General features: G+C 35.6%; 1 protein-coding gene across 1 annotated transcript; it reads right to left on the bottom strand.

Moving 5' to 3' along the window:
- Window positions 1–6,408: 6,408 nt before the first annotated feature.
- On the bottom strand, window positions 6,409–7,815 carry LOC132558082 (uncharacterized; the record flags this gene model as incomplete). The annotated part of the gene is made up of 1 exon (XM_060222606.1): window positions 6,409–7,815. A coding segment is annotated over one exon (1,407 nt), but the record flags the coding sequence as incomplete, so codon positions are not given.
- Window positions 7,816–19,690: the final 11,875 nt, after the last annotated feature.

Genomic DNA, 19,690 nt, shown 5'->3' with positions numbered 1-19,690 from the left:
TTTGATTTGTATTTTTTTTTTCATTTCAGTCGGTACTCACTGATGATTTATCAGTAATTCTTCATGTCTACATTCTGACTTCAACACTTATATGTGGTACTAATGAACTTGTGTTTTGTGGAGGTTTTAATATCTTTGTGTTAAGCTTAGAAAATACAGAATTTTTTTATATTGTCTGTTGTATGAAATATAAACACAGTGAACTAATTTTCCAGCTGACAGAGTTGGTATGTGTTACAAACAGTGAAAAGCCAAGCATAATCCTGATCTTTTACGGCTTTAACATCATGACAACAGTCAGGTCAAATGAGGGCTGATATGATCACATTCTGACAAATTCATTCTTCATCGTATGTTGGTTCTTTAAACACTGTTGACAGTATTACAAAGGATATATTTAACAATACTTATTATGTCAAGGTGCTGTGTAAGGTTAGGACCAAAGATAAATCTGCAAAAGCCTTACTGACAATTTTGTCTCTTCATTGTAATAAAATCATTTGGGGCTCACCTCGACTATTTAGAGAGCACTAGGATCAGTGAGATCTTCAAGTTCATATTACAACACTTTTGTTTTTGTTGTTTTAACTATTCCCAAGGTGAATATTTATTTCTTCTTTACAAGATTGTCCAGACATGTGAAAAGTGATCTGATTTACTTCTACCAATTACTTAATGAATCTACCAGTAATTATCAGAAATTTTGTTGTCGTGTCTAATACTATGTAAACAGCCAGCTTCATTTTGAGGCAGCTGTGACCTATTAGTGTCCTTGTAGCTGGTGGCTACCTCACTGAACAACATACAGGAGTCCAGTTGCATTTCATTCAAGGCAATTTAGGTATAGAATCTTGACCCAAAGTCACAATTAATGACAGCACAGAACAGTAGTGTATTTAGGGTCCTGAGCGTTCTGTAGTAATGTGACTTTCATTGCCTTGAACCATGGAACTGTAACCAAACATGGCCAAACCACTTGAGCACGGTCTAACTCATACAATATGTTGGTCATGTATTCTTAATAATTTCACCTCTGACTCTGACGTAACAAATCCACTTTAGTAATTTAATTCATGAAATAGTTTAACCAAATTATTGATGTTGATAATAATGTCCTAGATGAGGTTACAACACCATTACATCATTCACATGTATAAGGATTTTGTTGTTAGGCAAACACTAGTATTATACAATAATGCTATAGAAAGGGCAGAATTCTAGAGCCCTTCATTCTATTGTATTAATGCAAGCTTGAATCATAGGTTTTACCTTATCTTATTTATTTGTTACATTATTACAGAAGATTTCCTGACCAGCTAGGTCATCTTTGTAACACATTGACAGCTTCTGATTGTCTGACATGCCTGAAAATATATATACATTTGGGTGATGGCAAACTCTGTGGTAATCAACATATTCCAGAAAATCAGTTGCCCTGGTTGGAAATGGATGTGCTGGTCAAGGTTGCTATTTGAGTTGAGAGGTTCATTGTCCGTGTATTCTGCTTGATGTCCATGTTGGTTTAAGTAGATTGTGGGCCCCTTGCTGACCTCTCAAGTATACAAAGTTTAACGTTATTACTATGACCTTGACCTTGTACCATAATTCACCAAGGTTTAATTTGTTTTAATGGAGGCTAGTGGTAGGGTTCTCAAACAATCTATCCAAGATTCGATTTACTGGTAGTCTCTGTTGTTATTGACTGTGACAGAAACAAAAAAAAAAACAATATTTCTGATAGGCAAACCCAAAAGGATTATTAGTCCGAGTAAACTTCAACAGATACTGGGACATATCTGCTAATTTTAGGTTTTGAGTCAATTTCTTGGTACTGGATTGTAAATTGACCCATGATAAATAAAACAATGGGCTTCCCAAATGGACAAATTTTCAAACTACGAACTGTAATGGTGGTAGGTTGTCAGATATTATCAGATATTAAGCAGCCAAACAATGGTGATGAGCTTAAACTGATCTAGGTTGGCTGATGTTAATACTTCTTAATTGTAAGAGTTTGTTCCATTCCATAATAGATCTGGAGAAAAAGGAGTATGGGTAGGTTTCTTTGTTCCTCTGATGTAGCTTTGCTGTTCTTTTGTTCTGTTGACACTGGTAATATTGAGCTGGGTCATTATCTTCTTGTTTGTACATGTCTTTATATTATGTGGTAGGTTTCTTTGATCCTCTGATATAGCCTTTGCTGCCAACAATGGTGACTCTCGGAGACCTATATCTGAACTACATTGGTATGATTCTACATCATGGCTCTCGGAGACCTATATCTGAACTACATAGGTATGATTCTACATCGTGGCTCTCGGAGACCAATATCTTAACTACATAGGTATGATTCTACATCGTGGCTCTCGGAGACCAATATCTGAACTACATAGGTATGATTCTACATCATGGCTCTCGGAGACCTATATCTGAACTACATAGGTATGATTCTACATCGTGGCTCTCGGAGACCAATATTTGAACTACATAGGTATGATTCTACATCGTGGCTCTCGGAGACCTATATCTGAACTACATAGGTATGATTCTACATCGTGGCTCTTGGAGACCTATATCTGAACTACATAGGTAGAATTCTACATCGTGGCTCTCGGAGACCAATATCTTAACTACATAGGTATGATTCTACATCAAGGCTCTCGGAGACCTTTTTCTAAACTAGATTAGGTATGATTCTACATTGAAGCTCTCAAGAGACTTATATCTGAACTACATGGGCATGATTCAACATCCTGACTCTCGGAAACCTGTATTAGAACTACTTATGTGTAATTCAACATCCTGACTCTCGGAGACCTGTATTAGAACTACTTAGGTGTGATTCTACATCCTGACTCTCGGAGACCTGTATTAGAACTACTTAGGTGTGATTCTACATCGTGGCTCTCGGAGACAAATATCTGAACTACATAGGTATGATTTTGAGGTCAATTTAGTCATGTTTCTCCTTGTTGATGTGGCATTGAATTTGATCAAGTTGCACTAGGAAAAGTTCCTATTAATTACACGAGTTACTTCCCTTCAACCATATACACACCTGTAGTTTCCCAGAATCAAACGGCCTAAATTGATTCCAAGATTACAAAGTATTTGTAAAATTCACTCAAATATAAGTTTTATAAATTTTATATCAGTGTTACAGATTATAAATTCAGACACTGTTTTCAATACTGGAATGAGTTTGTTGATTTTATAACAAACTACAATTGTTTTGTGCCGATCTATATATATCAGTAAAGTTGATCGAGGTTATCCAAAAAACATCTTCATGTAAGTCACAGGTTGTAATTACTCAATTATCTTCATTAATTAACCATATATTTCACCTATTTGTTCTAATGTATTGAATCTTGTTTCAAAATTGTTGTAGAATAAAGTTGAAGATGACGTTTGTGTATTGACATATGAAGAGATGTGTAATAATGATAGTTATTCTGGTTTAACGTCCCTGGTATCAGAAACGTATATATCACGTTGTCTCTGCTAGTATATAAGTTAAAAGTAAGTAATATTTATAAGACATGATTTCCGGATTAGTGAGTATGTCAGCAGTGCACGAATGTGTATTTTTGATTGATGGAATGTGTCAACGTAACCGTGACTTAATTGACTGACACGAAAGTCTACACAGAGTTTAATGACCCATTCAGTAATTCGGTCAGGGGTCAGGGGTCACACGGAAAGAATGTTACGTCTGTTTCCTTATAAGGAAGTTAGTTACGCACACAGTCAGTCTGTGTTTGGGTGTATGTTGTCACGGGGAATGTTGAATTACAGTACATCATATGTTCTTATGTTATTTGATTAAGATACGAAGACGATATTGTCACTCGGATCATGCATAATTTTATCGCTTTATACAAAACTGGACAAGTGTCTTAATTTTTGAAAGCAGAAATAGGCGTTGTCCATAAAATCTGTTGTGTCAAAAAGTGGAGTATGTGTGTCTTTACTTACGTTTGGGTACTTATTACGTCCTTAAACTATCTATAAAATAACACGTTCGTAATTTCTTCTGGGTGGTCATTGTTTGTCAGATTTATCGTGAAAACCCCAGTGGAGTTCTGTTAGCAGAAATTTATCATTTATCAAGAGGGGATTTTAATACGTCACTGATACCAAACGGATGTCATCTGTCATTTGTTTTATCAACTGAGTCACCTAGAAGTTTTAATGACTAATGCGTGGTCAACTACTAACACAATATTCTTAATAAACAAAACAAAAATATTAACCCTGAATAAAAATTGTTATATGTACTCTCTACTACACGTTCGTGACAATGTGATGTTTAAAGGTGTTTCTCACAACCTAATGTCATATGATTGAGATATTAACTAAAATTATCAATTATATTTGATGAAAAATACTGAATAATTAAGTTTGACTTCTGTAAGCACTAAACATGAATGAATAAATTAATTGTATTTCTGAAATCATTACAACATGAAGAGAAAAAATACTTTTAATATAACTAAAAGATAAAGAGAAAAGTATCGGAAATAAAACTAGAGTTTAACCTGTAACGAGTGTGCATGCATTGAATAACCTTGCATATCAATGATTAAGCGCAAAACCTTTGGCTATCTTTTGTGCCTTTGAAATTAAACATCTGACTCAAGCATCTGTGATTTATCGTGACCAGGAAGGAACGGCATGTTTACAGAGATGAGGTTGAGAAATTACATTTATGTTAACTGATTCCATTAACAAATAAAATTTATTCAGAAGCAATATATGTCAAGCGAGAAAGTCAGACAAGACAAAATATTAAAATGAAATGTCTAACTCTTTCTGAAGACTTACAGCCAATACCCAATGAATTACATTGTGCCATTTCTTCAGGGATATCATACATATACGCTGACAAGAAGAGCATTCCAAATAAGCTGTAATTTATTTTAAAATGAATATAATTATTTTCAAATGTTCAAAGAGTTACGGAGGATCCGGGTTGAGCGACGCTGTTTTAGAATAGGCATCCATACTAATTATTTATTCATTCATTTCAATGCAATGTTTATTGTTCTCAACGTGCACGGGAAAAGGGACCCCCGTGAAATTTAAACACATTTGAATCAGATATATTTGAAAATTATTCTTTTCGAGTGGCTTTCAGCCATGATGAAACTATTTTATAAGTAAATCTCATTATCATGATTGACATGTTCTCCCAACGAATTTCAGGTGCTTTTGTCAATGTGTGTTTAGTTCAGAGTGATATTGATGTTAACATGTAAGTCATAGCCTGTCCGCCTGTTGTATTAAATTAAGACTTTGCTCAACGCACGGTCTTTCTCAAAATAGTTATCTAGAAAAAGAGAAGTAAAATTCTGGTAGATTATTCTTCTAGATCTCGTGATAATTAGAAGATGCATCAGTCTGGTCTAATTAAAGCATAGTATCAATGCAACCGATTTGCAGGGTGCCGCAATGCACTCTGGGATATTTTGGCGGGAAAAACTTGTGTCTTCTTGGACCGATCACATCTGCAGCATGGTAAGTAAAAACCTTTACCACACATGGTGATGTATGTGTTCTTCACGTCTTGCTAGAAAACCTGTCCCTCTCGGATCTACGTACCCTATCTAATACCACGCCATATTATTGTCCATGCTGCCCAATCGCATTCTGCAATCGGTCCTTTATCATATTTTGACTCCTTATTATATCATTGGTGCATTAGTTTCGGACTTCTTAAGAATCATTTTGCGCTAGCTACGCAATGTCCATGAACTGCCATCAAACAAATACATAATTAACTTGAAATTTGTTAATACAATAAGATTTATTCAAAAATTGTCCGATGAAAGACCAGTATATTACTAAAAAAAATATTCAAATATACGACCTAAAATTCGCACAGCTGAAATTAGCGACATGTGTATCGGACATGTAACTAAACTTCCGTTTCTGATGACATCACTAAATCACGGAGACGCTTGAGTTAACTTAGTGTTGGCTGGAAATACACATGTATGTATTACATGAAATCATCATTTGAACGAGAAAAATCAAAGTCATGATGGGAGAGCGGTGGCTATGTTTTATGTAATGTATACACCTTTTCTGAAGGGTTAGACTCTAGTTTTCATCATTTGATCCTTTCTTACTCAAATGAGCCATATATCCTGGTAAACTTATTTCTTATCATCCAGTCTATTTAAATAAAGCTGATTTTTCATCCCACGGTCTACAACTCGCTTTTTAAAAGGAATCAAAAATGAGTCATCAGAAGTGAAAGTTTGGACTTTTGTTGCCAAAACATTGTGAGAAGGAGTGGCCTTCATGGTTGATTTTTTATTCACTTGAAAGATGACAACTAAACATTGACATCTGAGTATGGATTGATAAGTTATTTCATCATATCTAGGACATGTAAAAATGTTAACACCACATGCTGCCAACATCTTCAATATATGGTGCAGGATTTGATCTGATCCTTTTAAGGACAAACAAGAGTTCTGTTATCTCATGATCATCACAGTCATGTAACAAATTATGGTTCTCTATCCAATAACTAGGACAGTTTTTTCTCTTTACACAATCTTGAAAAGAGTCAAACAAACACAGAAAACATTCTTCAATGTTGTCCATTTCCCAGAATTCCACTGGATGTTTTTCCAGTTCCCAGAAGAGCACAGATTTAAGCTGGTATGTTTTGAGGCACTTACAAACGTACATAAGATGGTCTTTAAGGATAATTTTCAAGGCAAGATAACAAGCTTTTGCTACTTGTGGTACATGTTGACCAAGGTAGGTCTCGCAGTGGGGGAAAGACACCAGCCATTCAAGGTCATTCTCTTGTGATGTTTTGGGTGACTTTGCAACCAGCACATATCCACTTTTCGATAGGTATTCAACATCTGCAGCAGAAGGCCAGAGACGCTGTCTATTACACCAGTTCTGTGCACATTGTGGCCATTTTTGATGACAATGAATTCCAAAGACAAGATCGGCCTCAAAGATAACAAATTTTTGATTTTCGTTCCAGTACCATGCTTGCCCTATTGGGGACAGAGTCAGTTTTACTGCTGGGCCTTTTGTTTCCAGTTGTATGTAGGGAGGATGTTTAAAAGGTCCAAATATGCGTGAAGCAGGTAGATTTTTTTCATCTACAGAGTTCACTGAGTCAAACACTGCTTTTCTGATCATAGATGATGAAAGATAAGTCCTATCAGAAGAAACACAGAACGTCATCCATGGAGCAGCAAGTGTTCTTGAAATTTTTGTATTCAGGACAATTTTAGCAAACCCAGGGGCATTAACATTTTCCTCAAGGTTAAACAGACTGGAGAAAGTATCTGTTGAAAGCCTTTTACTCTGAAATCTCAATCGTTCTACTGAATTTCCTTCAGGTTTCAATTGTTTGTTATTGTATTTCACAATGATATCTATGTCTGTATGTAGGCATGAGAATGAAGTATTACATGGAAGGCAGCAACAGAAGAACCGTAACAGAAAACGACACCATTGATCTCGGTAACTGTTCTTGAGATCTAGTACATATGACTTTCCCAGACCCTCAGCAGAGCTACCTACCAAAGCATACTCCAACTGGCTGCAATTCATTGTTGCACAAGCTTCATTCTTTATAAGCATGATGCATGTCTTTGTCTGTTGGTCAAGGTTTTCAGCTGTGAGTGGCTGCCATTTGCTTTGAGTGTCATGTATTGACTTAAGAATCTTGAACAATTTTCTTCGTGCAATGTTGCAGAAGCAGAAAGTTCTTCTCTTTATTTTGATTGGACAATATCTTCTCACTTGGCTCCAGCATCTGATGAATAATGGCTGTTATAAAAGAAAGAAAAAGATAATGTAAACAAGGCAAATTAATGCACATGAATAATTCTTAAAAGGACAAACTTTAACCAATAAATAAAAAAAAACCAATTGTTCTATGAATACACAGACCTATGTAATATATACTCATCAAATCAAGGAATACAATATGATATACCCATTAAAACTTAAGACCCCAACATAATGGTGTACTTCTTAAACCCCATGTCTTTTAATAATGTTTTCATGTTTAATCCTGGTCGTCCATTTAAAGTAATTGTTAAAACCGTGGTCATCCGATGACACCAACCAGTGAAAGTACACAAAACTACCCTATATTAAGGCAGATAAATAACCTAAAATTTACAAAGCAATGAAACTACATAGAGCTACCCTTCAAGGGCAGATAATTAGCCATAACACTACATACCAATAAACTTCATGGAATACAACTGCAGACCCCAACCCCAAAACCATCTTTTGATAAAACTATAGACTTAACAAATATCTTGTATATTTAGTAAACATAAGTATTTAGTATACCTACCAATAAAACTACATAGAGAGACCCTTCAAGAGCACACACAGTGAGGTAAGCACTGGTGACCAACATTGCCAGAAGTATTGGATGTGTTTGACCAGTCTGGTAAAAGGCTTTCCTCTTGTATGGGTCTGTAAGTATTTCCTGGATGACTAGATACTTACGGTGACAAAACCAACAACCAAAAATCACAGTACTTGCTAACATTGAGTATAGAATGATTACTCGTTTTCTTGACCGTTGTATTAAACCTGTAGGATTTACCATGTTTATGGTTTCAGTGTGATACGTTTTATGCGTACATGTGTTGTACAAGTCACAGTTGAACAATTTTTGAGGTGACCTCACTATTTGTGTTTCATGTATGTGTATAAACAATTTGTGCAAGACCTTTATACTTAGACACCTATAACAGATATTACATGCTTCATTTGGCTGTATGATTATATCCAAATCCAAAATTGGGTTTTCAAAACCTGTTGCACAAGTATCACTCTTGTTCTCTGGTAAATATATTGGTGTTTTGGTGCCCTTTTGTTTTCTTACTATGTTTCCTTCTTATATGTATTATTTGTGACAATCTTCGTTGAACATGTATCATGTTGCCATCAGTCAAAAGATGTGGATAAACATGCCGATTTTGTGTTGACCTTTTAGGGGAAGCTCTTACTTACCGCTATAATAACATACAGGGAACAGACGAGGAAACATGTCAAGATGTACACAATTACAAGGAAGAGAATTAGAGTTTTGGGCTGATATTCCCACTGAAGTTTGTAGTGTTTCAACGTCCTATATTCAGGATACTTCAAAATATCACTGATCACCGACCAGTAAAATACACAACAGCCAAAGCATGCACTGCACAGAAACAGTGTGTACAGTATATAAATATATATCCTTGACTGACCCAGCAAAGTCCTGGCTGCCATATTTATCTTTGTCACAGTTGACTGATTTTGTTGAAAATCCTTATGATTTTTGACAAGTTATTGTCACTTAGTGTAAGTAGTAATGGATAATTTTGTACATCTGTACTCGCAAGCTGAGAACAACCATACCATGTCCCGCTCTGTCCACTTAGGAATGTGTTATACACAGGCACATTGTACTGTATTTATTCTAATAAATGCCCTTGGGCATACAATTTTCTAGGGAGGGGGTGTTTTAGCCAGGAAAGTTATGCCATATTAAGCACTGAAATATAAATAGACCTATATCTCAATCTTTCATGATGAACAATAATTTGATCTCTCAAAACCATAAATTGCTAAGTCACTATGTAACGATATATTTCCTCCTTCATTGTATGATATATCAATTCCATTGTAAATCAAATTTAGATATGGACATAGAGGCATTGTTTTGCCTGCGTCCATTATTAACTTAACCTAACTTAATAGAACACAAAATTTCAGAATTGGAAGGTTGTTAGGTGTAAATATAAAGTTATAAACATAGTCTATAGCCATCATGTCTGTGTAATGCTTCAATCATTGTTAATCAAATTAACAAATGTTTTGACATTGATTTAGGAAGTTGTACTAGTGTGGTATTGTTGTCATTTGTACTCATAGTGACCTGTACTTGTGTATGAAATTACAATAGACAGAGTGTGTCAACATCTGTCAAGTGATGTAGGTCATAAACTAGTGTTCTGTCATTACTGGTGTGTCATTATATAACATTACAATAATATCAATTTGTAGCCATTCTAATCCCAACTCATCATTACACCATCATCAGAAAGGAATAGAACACATTCTTTGAAATCCTCCCCAAGAAGGACGGATGGATTTTGCCCAAATTTGATGTGAAGCATTCTTTGGCAAATGGAAATCAATTTAGTATAAAGATAGGTCTTGTTCCCCTGGGACAGGAAGGGCAGGGCCAAAAAGGGGATCTTGAACAAATTCTCTTAATCCAACTTTTGCTATAGGAATGATTGGAATTTGCCCAACTTTGGTTTGAAGCATTCTTAAGTGAAGAGGAATCAGTTTGGAATTAATGTTGGGCCTTTGCCACCAGGGTTGAGAGGGGCAGGGCCCAATAGGGAAAATAGAGCAAATTCTTCAAACTTCTACTCCTCTTTTAAGAGTAATTGGATTTTGTCTAAAATTTGGTGTGAAGCATTCTTTGGTTAAGGGGAAATCAATTGTCTTTAAACAGTAGGTCTAGGTGCCCTTGGGCTAGAGGGGACCTAGACTCTAGGAGCTTGTACATGGTACTTGGTTCCTATCCTGGAGCTAGTGGTACTTTGGTTAAGGGGAATTAACTGTCTTCAAACAGTAGACCGAGGTCCCCTTGGGCTGGAAGGGCAGGGCCTAATAGTGAAAATATAACTAACTCTATAAAATCCAATTCCACCAGCAGACATTATTGGATTATTTTGTCAATATTTGGTCTGAAGCATTCTTGGGTGAAGGGAAACCAGTTTAAACGATGTTCATATAAACAATGGGTCTTGGCCTCCTGGGGTGGGAGGGTAGGGGCCCTATAAAGGATATAGAGTGAATTTGGGAAGGTTGGGTGGAGAGTTAGGGCCTTCTAAAGGATATGGAGTGAATTTGGGAAGGTAAGGTGGGGGGTTGGGGCCCTATAAAGGATATCGAGTGAATTTGGGAAGGTTGGGTGGAGAGTTAGGGCCCTCTAAAGGATATGGAGTTAATTTGGGAAGGTTGGGTGGGGGGGTTGGGGCCCTATAAAGGATATAGAGTGAATTTAGGAAGGTTGGGGCCCCTACAAAGGAAATAGAGTGAATTTGGGAGGGTTGGGGCCCTATAAAGGAAATAGAGTGAATTCGGGGCCATATAAAGGGAATAGAATGAATTTGGGAGAGTTGGGGCCCTATAAAGGAAATTGAGTGAATTCGGGAGAGTTGGGGCCCTATTAAGGAAATAGAGTGAATTTGGGAGAGTTGGGGCACTACTTATTACAAGGTAATTGTTGTGAAACGAAAAATCTTCGGAAAGTTTTAGAGGTCATTAATGTTTTTGATATCCACTGATATCAACAAATATAAAGAAATTAGCTCTGTGTCAGCAGGAATATTTTACAGTGCTGAAATGTTCCAGCTCTAGGAATAAGATTGTCCTGTGGATCTCGGGACAAAAGTATTTCTCAAAATTTTGCCAAAGTTTTCCATGTCCTTTTTTGGATAGCAATGTTACTATATAGATCATTATCACATGTGTCTCCGAGCTCTCAATGGATGGAACCCGAGACATCAATATCATTTACTAATGCTATATAGAATGAGGAAAATTTTCTCCTGCTGAGTTGATTGCAAGGACAAGATTGCAAGGATAAATAAAGGGATACATACTATCTATTGACTTGCACAATGAAAGAATGTTTTAACTACAGAAAGGAATATAATTAATATCTATTTTGTTATTTGGTGTCTGAAATTGAACAAAACAAGGTCTGTGTGAATTTGGATTGTCCCAGATAAGGGTCAGTACTTCAACAGAAGTGTTCCGTGTCATGATACAATAACATGTTATTATAAAGCAACAATTATGTAATGTCAGACCAATATATACTCTGTAGTAAACAACATGGCCTTGAAAACCTGTCTCTGTCTACAAGTTTCTGTATCTGGACCTATCTCTGACACATAATTTTGACTAACATTAGTGTTAAATCTATAAGTTTCTGTATCTGGACCTATCTCTCACACATAATTTTGACTAACATTTGTGTTAAATCTGTAAGTTACTGTATCTGGGCCTATCTCTCACACATAATTTTGACTAACATTCATGTTAAATCTATAAGTTTCTGTATCTGGGCCTATCTCTCACACATAATTTTGACTAACATTCATGTTAAATCTGTAAGTTACTGTATCTGGGCCTATCTCTCACACATAATTTTGACTAACATTAGTGTTAAATCTGTAAGTTACTGTATCTGGGCCTTAGTGTTAAATCTGTAAGTTACTGTATCTGGGCCTCTCTCACACATAATTTTGACAACATTAATTTTGTATCTGGGCCTATCTCTCACACATAATTTTGACAACATTCATGTTAAATCTTAAGTTTCTGTATCTGGGCCTATCTCTCACACATAATTTTGACAAACATTCATGTTAAATCTGTAAGTTACTGTATCTGGGCCTATCTCTCACACATAATTTTGACTAACATTCATGTTAAATCTGTAAGTTACTGTATCTGGGCCTATCTCTCACACATAATTTTGACTAACATTAGTGTTAAATCTGTAAGTTACTGTATCTGGGCCTATCTCTCACACATAATTTTGACTAACATTAGTGTTAAATCTGTAAGTTACTGTATCTGGGCCTATCTCTCACACATAATTTTGACTGTAACATTATCTGGGCCTATCTCTCACACATAATTTTGACTAACATTAGTGTTAAATCTGTAAGTTACTGTATCTGGGCCTATCTCTCACACATAATTTTGACTAACATTCATAAGTTACTGTATCTGGGCCTATCTCTCACACATAATTTTGACTAACATTCATGTGTTAAATCTGTAAGTTACTGTATCTGGGCCTATCTCTCACACATAATTTTGACTAACATTCATGTTAAATCTGTAAGTTACTGTATCTGGGCCTATCTCTCACACATAATTTTGACTAACATTCATGTTAAATCTGTAAGTTACTGTATCTGGGCCTATCTCTCACACATAATTTTGACTAACATTAGTGTTAAATCTGTAAGTTTCTGTATCTGGGCCTATCTCTCACACATAATTTTGACTAACATTAGTGTTAAATCTGTAAGTTACTGTATCTGGACCTATCTCTCACACATAATTTTGACTAACATTAGTGTTAAATCTGTAAGTTACTGTATCTGGGCCTATCTCTCACACATAATTTTGACTAACATTAGTGTTAAATCTGTAAGTTACTGTATCTGGGCCTATCTCTCACACATAATTTTGACTAACATTCATGTTAAATCTATAAGTTTCTGTATCTGGACCTATCTCTAATTTTGACTAACATTATGTTAAATCTGTAAGTTACTGTATCTGGGCCTATCTCTCACACATAATTTTGACTAACATTCATGTTAAATCTATAAGTTTCTGTATCTGGGCCTATCTCTGACACATAATTTTGACTAACATTAGTGTTAAATCTGTAAGTTACTGTATCTGGGCCTATCTCTCACACATAATTTTGACTAACATTCATGTTAAATCTGTAAGTTACTGTATCTGGGCCTATCTCTCACACATAATTTTGACTAACATTAGTGTTAAATCTGTAAGTTACTGTATCTGGGCCTATCTCTCACACATAATTTTGACTAACATTCATAAGTTACTGTATCTGGGCCTATCTCTCACACATAATTTTGACTAACATTAGTGTTAAATCTGTAAGTTACTGTATCTGGGCCTATCTCTCACACATAATTTTGACTAACATTCAGTGTTAAATCTGTAATTTTGACTAACATTCTGTTATCTGGGCCTATCTCTCACACATAATTTTGACTAACTGTGTTAAATCTGTAAGTTACTGTATCTGGGCCTATCTCTCACACATAATTTTGACTAACATTAGTGTTAAATCTGTAAGTTACTGTATCTGGGCCTATCTCTCACACATAATTTTGACTAACATTCATGTTAAATCTGTAAGTTACTGTATCTGGGCCTATCTCTCACACATAATTTTGACTAACATTAGTGTTAAATCTGTAAGTTACTGTATCTGGGCCTATCTCTCACACATAATTTTGACTAACATTAGTGTTAAATCTGTAAGTTACTGTATCTGGGCCTATCTCTCACACATAATTTTGACTAACATTAGTGTTAAATCTGTAAGTTACTGTATCTGGGCCTATCTCTCACACATAATTTTGACTAACATTAGTGTTAAATCTGTAAGAAATTTTGGAATAGAAAAAAGTACAGAGGTAGTATTGCTTCATCTGAAAAAAAGACTTCAAATGCATGTTTTAATTCATTCATTGTTTTGAAATCCATTCTTTATAACAGTTTCAATTCAAATATATTAGGAGATGGAATTTGAACTCCTCTCTTATGTTAGGAAAACTGGACATAAGTTTTTCCTGGGAAACTGGGTTGATGGGTCTTTCAAGAGCTGACCACATATTGATTAGAACATCCTAACCATGCGACAGTCCAACCATAGGCGTCAAATCTGATAGACTGGTCTACTATGATCCAGTTGACCAGTAGATGACATGTCATATCATCCCTTGGGCTTATTTTCCAGACTGGTTGTCCTTGACATATAGGAGTCAGTCATCAGATTGACCGAGTAGATAAAGGTCACATTATGTGCTGCGGTGGTTTGTCTAAGGTTGAGTAAGTCTCTCCTCCTCCAGGCATCCATGGTGATTGGTCATGATTTTGTCTGGGAATGGTGAAGTGTACTGATTTATTTTTTGTGGGGGGTAGGGGGTTGTTAATAAAAGTAATAAGAATATATTTGTAGTGAAAGTCATAGTTCCCACAAGATCCATCACTGATTTTCACAATTTTCCTCTGGAATAATGAAATTTACAGCATAAGGCAGATCTGGTGCTAAGTATACTGAGACTTAGTGGTAAACCTGTGTAAGGTAGATCTGGTGCTAGATATACTGTGACTTAGTGGTAAACCTGTGCAAGGCAGATCTGGTGCTAGATATACTGTGGTAAACCTGTGTAAGGCAGATCTGGTGCTAGATATACTGAGACTTAGTGGTAAACCTGTGTAAGGTAGATCTGGTGCTAGATATACTGTGGTAAACCTGTGTAAGGCAGATCTGGTGCTAGATATACTGTGGTAAACCTGTTTAAGGCAGAACTGGTGCTAGATATACTGTGGTAAACCTATGTAAGTCAGATCTGGTGCTAGGTATACTGAGACTTAGTGGTAAACCTGTGCAAGGCAGATCTGGTGCTAGATATACTGAGATTAGTGGTAAACCTGTGCAAGGCAGATCTGGTGCTAGATATATTGAGACTTACTGGTAAACCTGTGTAAGGCAGATCTGGTGCTAAGTATACTGAGACTTAGTGGTAAACCTGTGTAAGGCAGATCTGATGCTAGATATACTGTGGTAAACCTGTTTAAGGCAGATATAGTGCTAAGTACATCAGTACCACCTAACTCATTACATGTAATATTTTTTATTTGTGCCCCTGCATGAAACTACTGGTAATATATCCTGTTCGATTTTGTAGGTCATATATGTTAGATCAGACAATAAATTGATTAAATCCATAACATATTACCAACCGTCGACTAATTTGATTAAAAAACAATGGCATATTATCACTGAAATATGTATATCAGGTACCAAGCACATAAAGAGTTTTTCATTTACTCAGTAAAGACAGGTATTGCTGTATTACAGGATGTCCTTAATGTCTGGTGTCGGTAAAGTTATGTATTACTGTATTACAGGATGTCCTTAATGTCTGGTGTCAGTAAAGTTAGGTATCACAGTATCACATGGTGCCCTTATTGTCTGGTGTCAGTAAAGTCAGGTATCACTGTATTACAGGATGTCCTTAATGTCTGGTGTCAGTAAAGACAGGTATCACTGTATTACAGGATGTCCTTAATGACTGGTGTCAGTAAAGTCAGTTATTATTTTATAACAGGATGTCCTTAATGTCTGGTGTCAGTAAAGACAGGTATCACTGTATTACAGGATGTCCTTAATGACTGGTGTCAGTAAAGTCAGGTATTATTTTATAACAGGATGTCCTTAATGTCTGGTGTCAGTAAAGACAGGTATCACTGTATTACAGAATGTCCTTAATGTCTGGTGTCAGTAAAGACAGGTATCACTGTATTACAGGATGTCCTTAATGACTGGTGTCAGTAAAGTCAGGTATTATTGTATAACAGGATGTCCTTAATGACTGGTGTCAGTAAAGTCAGGTATTACTGAATTACAGGATGCCCTTAATGACTGGTGTCAGTAAAGTCAGGTATTACTGAATTACAGGATGTCCTTAATGTCTGGTGTCAGTAAAATTTGGTCTCAGTGATGCCAGATGTCATTTTGTATACAGTTGGATTCCTGATTTATTATCCTCCTTGAAATATGTTTGCGTTGGATATTATTTGGCCTCCGTCTTTGTGTTCTTGTGCTTGTGCATCTGTATGCAAGTCTGGGGTCTTTTAAAAAAATGTGCTATAACTTCAAAACTGTTCATCTCAGCTTCACAAAACTTGTTGTATATATTAAGTTAGTGCCATAATTGTGCCTTTTGTTATTGACGACATTTCATTTTTTTATGTTTTTCTGTTACCATGGAAACGTATCCAAAAAACACAAATTTAGTGGTAACTTTCCTTTCCTGGCTACAACTTAGAAATCATTCAACTCAACTTCACAAAACTTTCTGTATATATTAGATTAGTGTCCTAGCTAAAAATAATTTTTGTTACCATGGATACAAATTACCCTCATCACAAATTTCAGATTTTCTGGTCCATTGCTCTGAAAAAGTTCAAGATAATTGCTCAAAACTTGTTACATTTATTAAATTACTAGTATCTTTTGCTATGGGGAAGTTCTCTGTTTAAATACTTTTTCTGTTACCATGGAAACAGATAGGCCAATTCACAAAGTACAGTTTTTCAGCCCAGTTCTCTTAAACCGTTCAAGGTAATTACCGAGTACTCCAAACTTTGTACAGGCATCAACCTAGTTCTCTAGTAGAAATTGTCCATTTCAATAATTTGTATAGAACAATTAAAGATAACAAATAGAAATTAAACTTGTTGTAACATTAACGGATATATGATTGTGTGCCTTTCTTTTAAACAGTGGGGCGCAGGGGATAATGTCAAGCTTTGTTTTATCTTGTCTTAATTAGATACCTGTCAATCTTAGATACATGAAGATTTTCGATCACTTTGTCAGTATATCTTCACCCTGCTGATTAGACAAGTATATGATTTATTATCTGGTTGTGTTTGCCTCAAAGACCACACTTGTGTCAGTTTCATTAACAGTACAGTAATTATTTGCAGAAAATTGTTATGTTTATGGTGTTTTAAGTGAGATGTAAGAGACTGAAAACATGATTTTGGGTATTTAAAGTTTGTGTATGAGTAAGATTCCCTTTATATTTTATGGGATTATTATTGAGATGTGAGAGAGTGCCTATGTGTCATGAATATTTAAAGTTTTTGTGTGCACTGAGCTAGTTTTTTGATGATTTTGTTAAAAGGCAAGTCTCCTATTTATTTTTGGTTCCATTTTCATTTGATGTAGATGTAGTTATAGAGGACAAAATTAGATTGAAAAGTTGTTGACAGAAATTTTTCTACCAATTATTGTGTGCATTATATGTACATACTGACAAGGTTCAGTGTCTACTGTACTGTACATTGATTTTATGGGGCCAGAATGATGAAAATCTGACTTGAAAAACTTTTAAAGTTGACAGTATCGGATGTTTACCTTTCCTTTCCCCTGTTCAAGTTAGATTCTGTGTGAGGCTCCATTACCCTTCTTGTATCCTTACTCCTAACAACAATGCACCAAACTATATTGAATCTGATCTTGAAAACAAAAATTGATTCAAGCCACATACCAATTTATGATTGTGAGATTTATGAGATTTTGACTAGGTGTTCAATTTTGTTTTTCTCCAGTTCAACGAATGGGAAAATTGTAAAAAATGTTCTTTTAAAGAAATTCTAGAGTTAAATGGTTATTGCTGGTGGATACTCCTGTAGGTAAGAAACAAAATTTGACCTCAGATGAAGCCGTTAATTTCTAAAACAATATTGAAAGCCAATAACATGTCAAATGACTATTAGAATCGATGGCCCTTCTGTTTCAAATGAATATGAATCCTGTTAACAGAACTTTTTGTGGTAAGCTATTTTATAAGTGCACCCTGCTTATGAGTACACATGCACTGCCTACATGTAGATCAAGTGCTGTATAATATGTATGTCTTTATCTTGAGAAACATAGAATAAAAGGTAAAAATTGTGTTTATGTACACATAACATCTCATAAATCACAGGACCGATACCATATCAAAAAACATTTTCATAGGCAGCTCAAGCTTATTCTGAGAAAAGAGTTGTTTCCCTTCCCCTGTTGCCTTCAGATATAAAGTTTGTAGATAATAAAACGTTTTGAATAATGAATGTTTTGTATTATAAGTCATATCAAACAATACATCAATTCTGGCTGAGTCATTAAAAATATTTGGCCATTTTTAGCCAATCATCATCAGATGGTGGACTATTCAAATCACTAAGCCTCTGTTGTCATCCTTAGCATCCTTCAGTCTGTAAATAGTTTTGGTTATTACAATTTCTAAGAAGTACTTGGCGGATGTTTCTCAAATTGCATATGTAGGTTTTCCTTGATCCGTAGTTGTGCCTATTTTATTTATGGACTGACGAAGAAAACAAAATGGCCGACAGGCAGCCATCTTGGATTTTTTTCAATGAATATTGTTATAGCTGTTTCTTGAAAAGTAAGAGATGGATCACTTTCAAATTTCATATGCAGGTTGGCCTTGGTCTCTAGTTGTGCCCATATTGTTTTGGGATTGATTAGAAGAACAAAATGGCCCATAAGCGGCTATCTTGGATTTTGACTTTTGAAAGATTGTTATCACTTTTTTCTTGAGAACTACTCTATAGATCTTTCTCAAATTTCATGTATAGGAGGACTAATGCAAACAATAGCCATCTAGGATTTTGCTGAGTTTAAATATTGTTATCGTTATTTCTTAAGAAGTACTAAATGTATATCTGTCATATTCCATACATTCCGTATTTATTCCAATAAACGCCCCCCACCTGTTTTCTCAGTAAATTTCAACAACTCAGGAGTCAGGTTACAAAGCTTACCTTTTTAATAAATTTTAAATTCCTGGTATCCATGAACATGAACAAATGAATTTTGGCACAAGAAAATTACACTGTCATGACATGTACACAAGTAATATCAATTTAATCCATGGTTCATTTCAATATACTGCAGGCCTAACGGCCGGGACTGCCGTACGAACTACTGTCTTCACTTTCACTTTCGCCAGTCTCGCTTTCACTCAGTTCTATTTGTGGAATAGAAGGCGCGTTCACATCACCCATTAAATTTTGCAAAACGTCATCTGCAGTTTGGACATCCTTTTCACTAAACCCCTGGAATTCCTCATCGTCAGAATCAAGCTGGAAAATATGATCCTCGCTACCGTCCAGCGAATTTGTGATACCGCATTTTTTGAACGATCTTCTGATTGTGTCCGGGCTAATGCTATCCCATGCTGTCTCGACCCAAAACAACATTACAGCTTTAGATGGGGCTTTACGATTCCCTGCTTTGGTTTTCTCAATGGGG

Source organism: Ylistrum balloti, unplaced genomic scaffold, assembly GCF_031769215.1.
Source record: "Ylistrum balloti isolate Yb309-2 unplaced genomic scaffold, AGI_CSIRO_Ybal_v1 Utg370754, whole genome shotgun sequence".
NCBI classification, from domain to species: Eukaryota; Metazoa; Mollusca; class Bivalvia; order Pectinida; family Pectinidae; genus Ylistrum; species Ylistrum balloti.
This window is presented reverse-complemented; position numbering and strand designations above follow the sequence as displayed.